Raw genomic sequence first — 13574 nt, forward strand, 5'->3', positions numbered from 1 at the left:
ATATGAACTGCAATTTTTTCTCATTTCAAAACTTGATTTTTTATTTTATTTTATTATCATTTTTCTTGTATCAAACAATTATATATAATAATTATATAAAATTATATATAACAATTATATAAAATAATTTTACAAAGAAAAGAAAACATTATATATGAATATGTATGAACATATTTCGCATTTAATTATGTATAATTATATATTTTTATATATGTTTATATGTATTTATATGTATATGTTCTTGTACGAAAAATTTTTTCCTGTGGTGTTGTCTGAGTTATCACTCATCTTTAGATATCAATATATTAAACTCTCCTCGATTTATAACGTTCGTGACAATTAAGTTCAAACGTTTTATAAATTTAACTTATATTTTTTATTTATGATTATTCAAACGTTTTGTTTCAAAGTAAATTAGCAACCCCAAACCAGAATTATCAACATTTAAATTATGGATTAATTAGTTACTTCGAACTCCACTGACTCCACTTAGCGGAGACTCGAACCCAACTTAGCAGAGACTCGAACCACATTTTAGTGGAGATTTATTGAATTTATTTATGCTCCCGCAACGCGCATTCGAATCCGATCACTTAGCGGAGACTCAAACCCCACTTAGCGAAGATTTGAACTTCACTTAGCGGAGACTCGAATTTAGGTGTCTAAAATCGCGAATTCGGAGATGATAACGTCCCGACGTCATCTTCGAATTCTCCATTAGCTTGATTGGTCAATTACATTTAAGAATTATCAATTACAAAATATTTTACATAAACAAATAATAATTTATCAAAAATGGACAAAAGAAAACAAAATAATACGATCAGTTGCAAAGATGGTGCGACCGCACGGCATATCTCTATTCGTTATTCCGGCGATTCGGTTCACTTGACAATCGCGAAGATTTGTCCGATGCAATAACTTCGTCGGTGACCGAAACGATCTAGGGAAAGATGAGACGCGGAAGATCCGTGGAGAGGGATTTTCGAATGTCGCATCCACGGGGCGGTGCGAGCCTGACAGCCTGTGCGTGATCCGCGTCTGCGCGCGCGCGCATGTGAGCGCCTGGTGATCGCCTCGATGTTCGGTGGCTTCGGAGCACCTGTCAAAAGCGCCGTTGACGGATCGTCGCTAATGCTGCACGCGGAATTGGAATCGGCCGACGTGAAGGAAACGAGTCTGCCGGTGGTCCGCGGCTAATCGTGCCGTTCCGGATCGCATATCTCTCGACTCGTCATCGCGGGAACGCGGGGCACATTATACATACCTCCGTTGTCAGCGGGAACGTCGGTCGCGGGACGACCACTGCGTGCACCTCGGATTCGCTTGACCGGTAAGTTGAACTCGTCGATCTTTCCTCGCTCGTTGCTGATTTTAGCATCAATCAGAAGCATCGATTTTTTTTCTTTCGCGCGATAAGACGCAGGAAGAGGAGGAAAGGGAATAACGTACGTTTTTGCTCCGAAAAGATCGAACGCGTATGATAGTATTTGATTTTCACGAGCGCGCTCCAGAGGTCGAAAATAATAATAGACTTGACATAGCGATGCGTTAGCGTCGCGAAGCGTGGGTTATTTTCAATCCTCCGCGGGATTTCATTCGTTTCGGCCGAACAGGTCCGCAGCCACGACGTGCATACATACATCGATAGCACGGCAGCTAGCTCAATCAGCTGATCGCTCGCGCGGCCTGCTGGCCTTTTAACATAACCTGCAAAGATTTCGCGCGCGTGATGCACTGGATCGTATTTATCTTTGTAGTTGCTCTTGAATTTTCTCAAGAATATCTTTAGAAACAAGACTTCTCGGTTTGTTCAATTAATATTGAATTTTATAAATTTTTTTATATATAGCATGTACATTCGTATATATTTATAATATATAGTAATTTATATATTTTAAAATATTATAAATATATACAAAAATAGATTATATATTACAAATATTATGCCGTATAACCACTTTATAAAAAGTATATAATTGTAATAAAAATATAAAGTATATGTATCTATTTTTCAAAATTTAGACGGTGACGTTCAAAAGATCTGCTCCGAAATTTATAAAAAATGAAGACATGGCTCGGAATCTAGGGCACTCCATACAATGTATTCCTCTAACACGGAGAAATTCCTCATTTCGTTTCAACACGCGAGAATCCAATTCTCCAAATCCATCAGTCTGCAAATGTAACTTGACATATATATATATATATATATATATATAGCAGTGATATACGTATCTCACCTGCGATACATTTTACGCGATATTATGTTTTTAACAAACAAATTTAATAAATTATAATTATGGTCATTATTAATTGTACTTATATAACTTAATCATTGAAATTATTATTGTCTATAATTTCATTTATAATTACATAATTTCAATTGTTAAGTAATTATGTAAGTACAATTTTAATAATGACCATAATTATAATTTATTAAATTTGTTTGCAATTGAAATGTATGATAATCAAAATTGTATATACATATATATATCTAAATTAACAATCGTATTTATGTATTTTAAAATATAATTATAATGATTCTAAAAATTATGATTATCTTTCGAAGCTTTCGATTTATCCTTAAGTTTTAATGCTGCGTCGTATGTATCGATTTTATCTTTAAAACTATAATTTTGAAAATCATCAGTTTCTTCGTACTCCTATAGTTCAATGAATTAAATCGATAATTACTCAAGAATTGCTCCTATGTGTATTGCAACGAACTACTAGAGCAGATAAGATAATAATAATTCTGATAACTTCCGAGATTTCGTTATTCGAGTTTCTCCCTTAATTCTTAGCTTGAGATTACGTAAAAAAAAACATATTTTTTTCATTTATAAAACGGCGCAGCATGTGCTCTTGACGCAAACAAAATAAGATGCGTTTTATCTACGCTCATTTAAACGTAAGAATTAGATACACATGCAACGGCAACAATAATTCTCGCGCTTAACTCTCCGCGAAGTGCATCAGCTTTTATCGTTATACGCTTCGCTCTTTGCAGAGACTTGTAACTCCGTGAGGAGATAAAGAGAAATTGCTCCAAGTTAAATTCCCTTTCTCCGTTCATTCATTGGGACGGTACTCGCAGACGGGACTCGGAATGAATTACAACTCGCGCAAGAGTGATATCGACTCGGCCTACAGCTGTACAGCGTTATGTAAGAGATCGGGAGAGGCAGATAGAACGAAATCAATTTGCGCTGCTCACAATCGGCAGATTGCCGATTTGTCCCCGCTCGCGTGTGCTTGTGTGTGCACGTGTATCTATATACATCTTCGATACGGGCCGATAGCAATTTCTGTTCGACTGCGGCGTCACACTGATTGCACTATTGTGGGATGTCAATGCCCGTTTTGTATAACGAAACGAGCGAACCTCGTGGTCGTCCCCGCACGCGACCGAATTAATTGACATCCTCGGCCTTTGGAGAGAATAAGTTTCCAAGGCAATATCGCGGCGTATCAAAATACATAATTAAACAGGGAAAACAAGCTCCGGAAAAGACGTGAGTCACTGTCAGGCGAGACCTGTGGCCAGAACCTGTTCTCGTTGTTCGGTGAAAATGTCGACAGCGATTATCATCCGCGGGAGCCTTCCAATATCGAAAATAAACAAGGAATGAAAATAGAAGTTACGCAGGGAAATGTAAACGCAAATATAGATAGACCACCTGGCTCTCGTCAGATGCCAAGGAAAAAGAATATTAATGCGGCTTTCATTATCGCGCGACAGGTCAATAGGGGGAAGGATAATTTCGAGTTTTGCTATTTCTAGGCTTCCCGCTCGATTGCAATCGATGTCTTATTAAGTCGGAAAATGATGACAACAGTATATAACTATTTGCGTACTGTGCATCGCGCGTTAATCTTTGCCCGGAAAATGCAATTTGTCCGACTGACGCGCGCCGCGAAATAAAAATGCTTTATGTGATGAAGTGGCCTTCAAGTTTTGGCACAATATTTTGACTACTGTTTAGCGTGCAATCCTTGCTGCAGTGTCGCACAGTTAACGCTTGCGGCTTAACTGATGCCACACTGGCAAATTACCCTCGATTTTGCAGACAAATATACCTTCTCGACACTAAGAAGCTTTTCCACTATAAATTTGAAGAATCTTGTGCATGTTCATATTTATAAATTTGAAATAATTGCTATTATGCGACAGAAAAGATTACAACATCGTTCTTTTTCTCATCGACAATAATTTGACAATTAATCATTGCTACTGTTTTTCATTAATTCCATCAATTTCTTTGACAGGTGCGGGATCCTAATTCGCATTAATCATGGCACAGAACAGTCCAGCTCCGAAACCCGCGGAGCAATTCAAGTACGTCTTTCTCTTCTATAAAATCTTCTACTCGCAATATAATATATTTAATACAATATAATTTGATAATAATATCTTGTAAGACAACGAATCTCGAAATATCGGAATATTCTGATTCAGCAACGTTACAATTTTATTTTAAATATCTTGATATAAAAAATTGATAATATTAGATGATGAGATAATATTTTGATATAAAAAACACATATATTCGTATAATATAAGTTTGCATCCATCTTTCAGACTTGTACCAAAAATCATAAATGGTGGCATTGCCGGAATTATTGGAGTGTCCGTGGTGTTTCCGCTCGATTTGGTTAAAACAAGATTACAGAATCAAGTTATCGGTCCAAGTGGCGAACGCATGTACAAGTCAATGCAAGTATTTTATTTTAAAAATTAATAATTAGTAATAAATATTATGCCTATTGATAATCAAATTATATACAAATTTAAAAAATAATTGTCTTTATTTTATATAACAAATCTCTTTGTTTTACTTATACTTTCTTGTTTTTTTTTTTAATTAATGTGAAATAAAAGTATGAAAAAATATGACAAATTAGACAAGATGCAAAAAGCACGAAACAAAGAGATCTAGCATAATCGAAAAAATATATAATTTTTTGCAGGTTTGACTGCTTTAAAAAGACTTACAAAGCAGAGGGTTATTTTGGAATGTATAAGGGATCCGCTGTAAATATATTATTGATCACACCTGAGAAAGCAATCAAACTTACTGCCAATGATACATTTAGACACTATCTTTCCCTCGGGCCCGGGTATGTTGCAAACAATATGTTATATAATGTATTTTTCATATTATCGGAGGTATGAGCTTGTGGTATGTGCTCCTCTCTGTGTGTAACATTGCCAGAGCAAAAGCTAATCCGTGAGAGGTAGCATGGGAGTTTAGTCGCACTATGTACAATGTCAAAATATTTTTAAGGAGTCATTAGGTATAGTGATATCTGGTATTCATTACAACTTATTTCCTTAAATTTTATAAATTTAAATTTTTAGTATATATATCCTATGTAATACTTAACAATTAATGGTCTCCTTTTATTTTTTAGACTTATTTCCCATAATTTATTTTTTACTTTTTTTTATATGTGTCATCTTTTCGTTTCCACTCAAAGTCCTAATTTTCCATAACAATTATCTTCTCGTTTTAATGTTTTATTAAATGTGCGTTTTAAAGGGGTTTATTCAAAGTTTATGGCAAGTGGATCAGCATGAAATATATTTCGGATGAAATTTTCATCAAACTAATGTAAAATTTGTAGAACGGGCTTTCCAATTAACTGTTTATAAATTATCACAATCATTATAATCAACGAGTTTACTTAATTAAACATGTTGAGCTTCTGTTTTAATTAATAAATGAAATGCATCAGTGTAGCTATGAAGCCGTAGAAAAAAATTACATCAACAGTGTGTTACGTAAAGCGAGAAGCCTAAGAGTATTGATCAGGCCAGCTTGTAGACACAGTAAAAAATGCATAGGCATGAAAATTATTAGAATTATAAAGCTTGAAAATATTACATTTCTTTGTTAATAATTATATGTAATATGTTAATATATAATGTTACACTTTCTCTTTAAGATATTCAATTTGCATTCATTCTATCATAATTATATCCTTTTTAAAAAATTGTAATTGGAAAGCCCCAAAAATTAGTAATGTAGTGCTGTATCATTAGATCAGCAGAGCATCATAGAGCATCAGTAGTATTTTTTTTAGAATATCTAGTATATATCTTTCCTTGTTGCTAATCACTATTAGATTGATTTGTTTCAATAACTGCCCGCACTTAACATCGACACTGACTTCCAAGTTTAAATTATACATAAAGTATATATCTATTTAATGTATTAAAATGTTATCACTAACTGGAGAAAAATAGTTTTCGTAGCTGTTGGACCAACGATATTTGAAAACAGTTGATAATATTTAACTCAAAATAAGACTTTTCGATGTTCAAGAATATGTAAATGGTATTTAAATTTTACTTGTATTTTTCTTTGTATTAATTTTGAATTTGTAAAATGTCCCATTTTTACCGATTAAATTTGCAAAATCATGTGTATAATATATATATATATATATATATTTCTGAAATTAATTTTCTTAACAAAAACTTGACGGATTATTTTCAATTGCCATTTGTTATTGATACTGTAACTTTCTAATTTCGAATCTAAATAGGCCAAAGTATTAAATTTCAAGACAACGAGCATAGCTCAACTCTGTACATCTCGAGAATGGCAAGGAAATGTAGTATTATAGTATAGGCTCGCGCTATTATGCCAGAATCTTATGTTATCATAAAACATATTAAAATATATTATTCTGTAATTCTAGACAACTGAAGCTACCCGTTTGAATGTAATTTCCGAGTTAAATGAACCTGGCAAACGGTGCGAGCAACCATAACTAGCTAATCAAGTTACAAGCAATCGACGAAAGCAGGGTAATTTTTACTTTCCCCTTTTCTTCCCTACTTCCTTTCTTTAGAATAATCCAAGAGTGACGGCATATAAAATTAAACAAATTTAGAAATAGTCTTCAATAGATTTTGCTGAGAATCTGTTAAATGTCAGCTAGCGCTATAACGCAGTGTAATCGTCAATTTTCTACTTTAGCTTACAATTGTGAATTGTAGTTCATCTCATTTATTTCATTCAAAGTTGCTTTCTAATCTAACGAATAATTTCTACTACTGTTCATAAAGATTTTCCATTAGTATGTATCACGCTATTGGAATTATAAATAAATTGCGGATCACGAGGTTAACAATTTATTTCGTTTCGTTTTTTGCCAATGTATTTTGATGCTCTGCGGTCCATTAAGATGTTTGACATAGCTTATCATGCCACTAGCGTTGAATGATCTCCCTTATACCAGAACTGGCGCTCTGACAATCATTTCGGAAAGATAAAAATTTGCAACTGGAATTTTAGATGATTACATTTTATATATATTTAAAAACTTTAGTAAAAATTCTGAAAATTTTCGAGAAATTTTGATTTTTTTAAATCAGCCATGAATATTTAGTAATACAGAATTGCACAACTAACAATGAATTACCGAGATAATCGAAAATTAGTTTTAAGATGAATTGATGTCCGAATATGCTTTTTAATTGGAAACTTTTATCAACCTTCATAAAATTGATTTGCTGCTAAATGTGTTAATCAGTTGTGAAAAATGATTTTCCGAGGTCCAAAATGCTTTTTTCTTCAATTTTTCGAAGTCAATAGTGTGCCAGTCTTATTTTATATATTGAGATTTTTTGCAATGCGCCGTGATCCCAGGACTCTCTTAATCTGTTGTCCAGACAACAATTGCCAATAGAACGTGAAATGCTCGCCGGCGGCTTGGCGGGAGCATGCCAAATAATCGTTACCACTCCGATGGAACTGCTTAAAATACAAATGCAAGACGCTGGCAGAGTCGCCATGGCAGCTAAGGAAGGTGACGAAAGCAGTCAATAACTTCTGACAATGTTTCCTTTCGCTTATTGAAGCAGTTTAATGCAGCAAGATTATTAGCGGCTATCGCGCGGCTGTTCACGTATATCTAAGTTTCTTGCCATTATTAGTACTTTACACATAACGGGCATTTGTTATTTTTCATCATATCTTCTATGATGTCAATTAATTGCCATGGACGACTACATTTTATAAAATTGAAAATTTACATATATGCACCATTATCGGAATAGAAATTGTAACGCATTATTGGATCAACTATTATTAAATTAAATATTAAATTAAATTAATAATTTTAGCGTTTTTAACTTTTTTCGACATGGAAATAATGACGATAACAAATGAGAACTCGAGATAATTAATCAATACGATTCGCTCACGAAATCTCTAAAATTTGAAAATGCAGTATGCAACTATATCAGTTTTAGAATTATTACTTACTTGCTCATGCTCATAGTGTATGCAATAAATTGCATAACGCGTTATTGTTGCAGCGGGTAAAGCAGTGCCAAAGATATCCGCTTGGGCGTTGACGGTGGATCTACTTAGGAAGCGAGGTATACTGGGGCTGTACCAAGGAACCGGCGCCACGGCGCTCAGAGATGTTACGTTTTCCGTTATTTACTTCCCGCTGTTCGCTAGACTGAATGATCTCGGGCCGAAACGAGAGGACGGTTCATGTAAGTGTCGGTATAATTACGCTGTCACACGATCGACTCTAAACGAAGATATATTATAACACTCACAATATCGCTATTCATTACAGCTGTATTCTGGTGTTCATTCCTTGCCGGATGCGCCGCCGGCTCGACGGCCGCATTAATGGTAAATCCATTCGACGTAATCAAAACTAGATTGCAAGTTATCAAAAAAGCACCTGGTGATCCAACGTACCACGGAGTATTAGACTGTATACTGTGAGTTCCTTGAAATCAAAAATATCTTATTCAATGGCTAAGTCAGATCTCAAATTGCAAATAAGAACAGCATAGTGCTTTATAATGATTACTTTCTACGGCTTGTAGGAAGACATTTACGAATGAGGGACCGAGGGCGTTCTTCAAAGGCGGTGCCTGCCGGATGATAGTCATAGCGCCGTTATTCGGCATTGCGCAAACCGTTTATTATCTCGGCGTAGCTGAGTGGCTGCTGGGATTGAAGTGAAATCGCCATATCGCCGATTCGTGCCGTTCAAATGCTCTGGGAAATTGACAATAATCGTTGTATCGTAGATCGTAGTTGTATTTTTGCTTGAGACTTTTGCTCTCCGTCATTACAATGAGAAGAGTTGCTGTTAAACGGGATCTCGCCGATCGCTTATACGCAAAAAAAAGTATGTTAATTGAACTTGCCGTATAATAATTCTCGCAGGTCATGAATTATAATTACATACGGATTCGTATGGAAATGCATGGAAATATATCTCTATCTTTTATGTCCATATCCGCAAAGTGCATTAAAAATTATTAATAATCAAATGCAACGGAATCAATGTACGTCTAACATATTGTGTTCTTGCAACGTAAAATTATATCGTTGCGTTGATGGATACATTGAGACATCGAATCATTAGGAAAGTGTCTGGAATTACAAATAATTCGCAGCTATATCAATTGCGCGTTATTCAATATTTAGACCATTCATCTTTCCATAATAATAGCGCTTCTTTTTCATCTCTTCCTCGTATTTCATAAACTCTGTAAATTATATGCGAGATCCTGTGCCCACGAATTATGCTCGTTAATAGACCTATACGTGTATCGGGATCTTCGTTGTTATAACTACCAAACTAGCCAATTATAGTCAATTATACATGTACATTAAAGACATTAAGCAGATTCAACGTGATATTTTTTTAAAACGGTTTTCGTTAGGCATAATATAATATTTTGGCATAATAGAATATTTTGTTAAAGCTGATTCTTTATATATCTAATTTTCTTAATTTTTATCTTGTGTCTCAAGAATAAGCAATCTTTATGACTATATGTAATATAAATGGAAATATTATAAAATCTTTAAATCAAATGTAGCGTTCATTTTCATTAATTGCTCTCTTATCCATTTTCTCATTTTTCGACATCATTCTTTAATCCTAGGTTGTGACAAGTTTTTTTAAAACATTGCATCATAATTTAAAAAAGCTATTGACACAAATGTATTAAGATGTAAAAAATATATCAAATGTATCAGCTTTTTTCGATACATATATAGAAAAGTCCATGTGTGTGTACAAAATTGAGGAAGATATATCAGGTGAAAGATAAAAGATATAAATTAAAATGAATTATTAAGCTTCAAACATTCATTAATTATGTAGGAATTATCATATATGTTTTGTTTCAATCGTATAGTCATCTCGTCCATTCCTTGATCAAAAATAAAAAGTGAGATTTGTGTCGGATTCAAATGTCTATTTTTGCTCGAATTTTTTATTTTGTTTCTTATAAATTGTCATGCGGACATCACATTAGTCTTTTATATAATAAGTCCTACAGCCTCGCTACGGTAGCACGAGACAAATCGCATGTTTAAATTTAATACTCATGAATAATGATCGTGTCAATAGTAATCAAACTTATAATTATACTTATGCTACTCTCTTTCGTTTAACGGCGTGTGTAACGTTTACTCTCTGTCGTACTTCGTTAACAACAATATAATTTGTTTACGCATTAATTCGTGATACAAGGAGTATGTTGGTATACGATGACACAGATTATTTGATCTAACAACGCTAATATAAGCTCTTTATAACACCTCACCCTAATTCTAAGAAGACCATTTGGTTTACTACTAATGACGCATAATACGATTCATAATAAATAATCATGGGCGTGCCCGACCAAAAAAAAAGTATTTTTTTCAAAAACTTCTCTTGAAGAACTCCAAATTACCTCCAAATGTTTTGAGTAAATATGCTTTCCATTATAATTTCATGGTAATAAAATTCGGACATATATTATAAAAATTCCTTTCTTTATAATTTTTAATCATTCATAAGTGTATAATAAGAATTATAGTGTCTTATATTTATTTCACTTATGTTAATTATATGTTCCTAATAATATTGATAGTGATAGGTTTAAAAATGTACAAAACAACATTGTTATTATTATACAAAACATAAAAAACAATGTATCATGTTATTATGTATTATTATTCCTTGCATTGCACTTATTTATTATGTTTATCTCATCGATAAAAAAATATTCCCTCAAAAGATTTGGAGTCAGGCACGCTCCATGCTTTTATTTGATAACAATAGAGAGGTTTTATTTATTAAACGTTATCACATACGTCAATAACATATCAATAATGTAGATATAGTTGCCGCACAAATTAAAAGCGGTTCTTCTATAAACTGTTTAAAGAATAAGCGGTAAGTATTGTGAACTGTTAAACACTCTCTTATTTATTGTTAACGTTTTGTAAAATTGCTTTCTTTCCTCCTCTGGCGTTATTTATATTTCCAGCAAAAGCGCGAAAATATAACTAAAATAACTGTACAGATTTCACCCGGTGTGTAGTCGACTGAGTATTGTTACGTTACATTGCACTTACATCTTGTGTCTTCAAAAATCATTCTACATTATCTTTATTAAACGTACATGCGTAATTTATGTATTATCATTAATGATGACACATAAATACATGGTAAGATTTCTTACGTACTTATATCAAACAAAAAGATAGACTTCATTATCTTTTCTGTCGTAATAAAAAAAATTCTCTATTTCGTAAAAATGTATTTATGTGTAAAATATTTAAGTACTTCTCCATAGGATTAAAAAATGTTTCGTCCGTTGGTATTTCAGGATTTCTATCGTTAAAATTTACGTTTCTTTTCAGTAAGGCACAGTATTTCTCGCGATATTATGTCTTGGCTAATGTAACTTCATGTTTCTTTTTTTTTTTAAATCTATGTCTACGACATTGCACGATTTATTCTTCTGCGCGCTCCGACAGATTCATTAATTCATCCTAATATAATAAGTCTTGCGTCAGGATACACGTTAACTGCAACATACAACAACATTCCTACTGAACTACGAAAATGAAAGAAGGAATCTCCACATTCGACGTACACTCAAGATATTACAAAAGTACAAAAAGAACGGTTTACATTGTATAATTAACACATTGTATGTTATTTCTAATTAATCAGGAGAATCTTCTTTTACTTCTCCCATGTTCCTAAATCATTTTTGCGCTTTAAAAATACTAATGCCCGTGTGCAAGGTATGCAAGGGACAAAATCGATCATTTTACATTCTTAAAATATGAGCTAAGTCACCGCCGCCGTCTGTTGGTTCTCTTTTCTGAGCGAATTCTTCTCTACTGACGCCTCTACTCATCTCATATTGTAATGATGGACCGGCTTTCGATAGAGCTCGAAAGCGCTGCCTCTTTGCTCTCGGCTACCAGCCAGATCGAGACCGCTGGGTTCCCTATTGTGTCCCGGATTAGCGGAGGGATAGAGCTGGGCCGCGGGAGCATGGTTATTACCGTGCATATATCCATTGTGATTCGCGCTGTTCCGGTTGTGCGGCAGACCGAGGCTGATCTGGCCCGTGCTGTTGCTGTGGGAATGCGTGGTGGTCACCGGCGGGCTCGAATGCGAATGCGTGTGGCTGAGGCTGTGGCTGTGGGTCGGCGACGTGAGATGACTTAGATTGTGATGAGAATTCACGATGTTGCCCTCATTGTGACGGCCGGGTGGTGGGATGTTGTAGTAATACTGACCGCTGTTGCGCTGCACGTTGCTGTTGCTTTCTACCTGAATAAAGATAAAAATCCGCATAAAATCACAGCAATCTCCGATTGAATCGGTAAAATCGTATTCATTGAATCGTAAATCACCGCACAGACACATTGAAACAATGATAAGAATATCAAGTAAAAAAAAAAAGGAATAATTATCTTTACGGAATTATTATACTTTATAAAACAATTACCCCATTATGTACATGCGACGTAGCGATGGAATAACTCTTCGAGTGTTGGTACGAATTACTCCCATCATTCCCGTTGTTCTCCGTTTGTCCAAGCGCTTGCGGTGGCCTATAATTCTTCGGTTTTGGAGGCGGAATCGGCTTGTAAGTGCCTGCCGGTTTATTTTGCGAAATTGGTATCGATTTGTAGTCGGTGGAACGGCTGTAAACACAACAAATAATTTCTCCTATCATTTCGATCTTTCTAAGCATTATCTCTCTCTTATTTAGACTCTAGTAAAGATCAACAAAAAAAAATTAAAGATTTGAAATTAATACTATCAATTATAAAATTATTATATGCAAAAGAGAAATTTTAAAACGTTAAAAGGATTCTTTAAAATATTATCTTATAAAAAAAGAGATATACAAAATAATTCTTAATTAAACATTTATATGTCAGAAAGTGAATTTAAAGCTCAAAAAGATGTACAACAGTAAATATATAAACACCTGTATTTGGCATAATCGGTTCGTGTTTGAGCGTCATGCGTGGAAATGGGCTGAGCTGTAGATCTAGTGAATCTGTATGGATCGTGCGCTCTCGCTGGTATGTTGCCGGTTTTGAGATCATCAGGTACATTCGGGCCTAAACGACCTGTCGACGTATTCAAATTCGCCATCCCGTAGTTCGCATTCCCGTTAGCATTGTTGTACGAATCATACGAAGACATGCTGTCATAACTTCCCTGTGGAAGAAAGCATAAATGTATCTTACGGTCGGATAACGGGCTTCATT

The 13574-nt window shown here is 34.4% G+C and overlaps 2 protein-coding genes across 9 annotated transcripts in view; one reads left to right on the plus strand and one right to left on the minus strand.

Annotated features, from left to right (window-relative positions):
• Positions 1-1028: 1028 nt before the first annotated feature.
• LOC105449000 (mitochondrial glutamate carrier 1-like) lies at positions 1029-9869 on the plus strand. Of its 4 annotated transcripts, XM_011687950.1 has the most exons (10): positions 1029-1333; positions 2026-2185; positions 3014-3170; positions 4273-4342; positions 4586-4720; positions 4975-5124; positions 7688-7824; positions 8336-8521; positions 8608-8758; positions 8867-9869. In XM_011687950.1, exons 4-10 carry the CDS (start codon positions 4299-4301, stop codon positions 9003-9005), a joined length of 942 nt encoding a protein of 313 aa, XP_011686252.1. In that variant the 5' UTR covers positions 1029-1333; positions 2026-2185; positions 3014-3170; positions 4273-4298; the 3' UTR covers positions 9006-9869. The 4 variants fall into 4 exon arrangements, with proteins under 4 accessions (XP_011686252.1, XP_011686253.1, XP_011686251.1 ...); XM_011687951.1 differs by lacking the exon at positions 3014-3170; XM_011687949.1 differs by lacking the exons at positions 2026-2185; positions 3014-3170.
• Positions 9870-10234: 365 nt separating this feature from the next.
• LOC105448998 (tight junction protein ZO-1) overlaps positions 10235-13574 on the minus strand; it is a 67703-nt gene continuing 64363 nt past the window's right edge. For all 5 annotated transcript variants that reach the window (XM_011687948.1, XM_011687947.1, XM_011687946.1 and 2 more), the window contains 3 exons: positions 13289-13524; positions 12800-12998; positions 10235-12621 (listed from right to left, as the gene is read on the minus strand). In XM_011687948.1, coding sequence (XP_011686250.1) covers positions 12196-12621; positions 12800-12998; positions 13289-13524 — 861 coding nt within the window. In that variant the 3' untranslated portion in view covers positions 10235-12195. The remainder of the gene's footprint in view (positions 12622-12799; positions 12999-13288; positions 13525-13574) is intronic.

The sequence above is a fragment of the Wasmannia auropunctata genome, unplaced genomic scaffold, assembly GCF_000956235.1.
Source record: "Wasmannia auropunctata unplaced genomic scaffold, wasmannia.A_1.0 LD336078.1, whole genome shotgun sequence".
In the NCBI taxonomy this organism is placed as follows: Eukaryota; Metazoa; Arthropoda; class Insecta; order Hymenoptera; family Formicidae; genus Wasmannia; species Wasmannia auropunctata.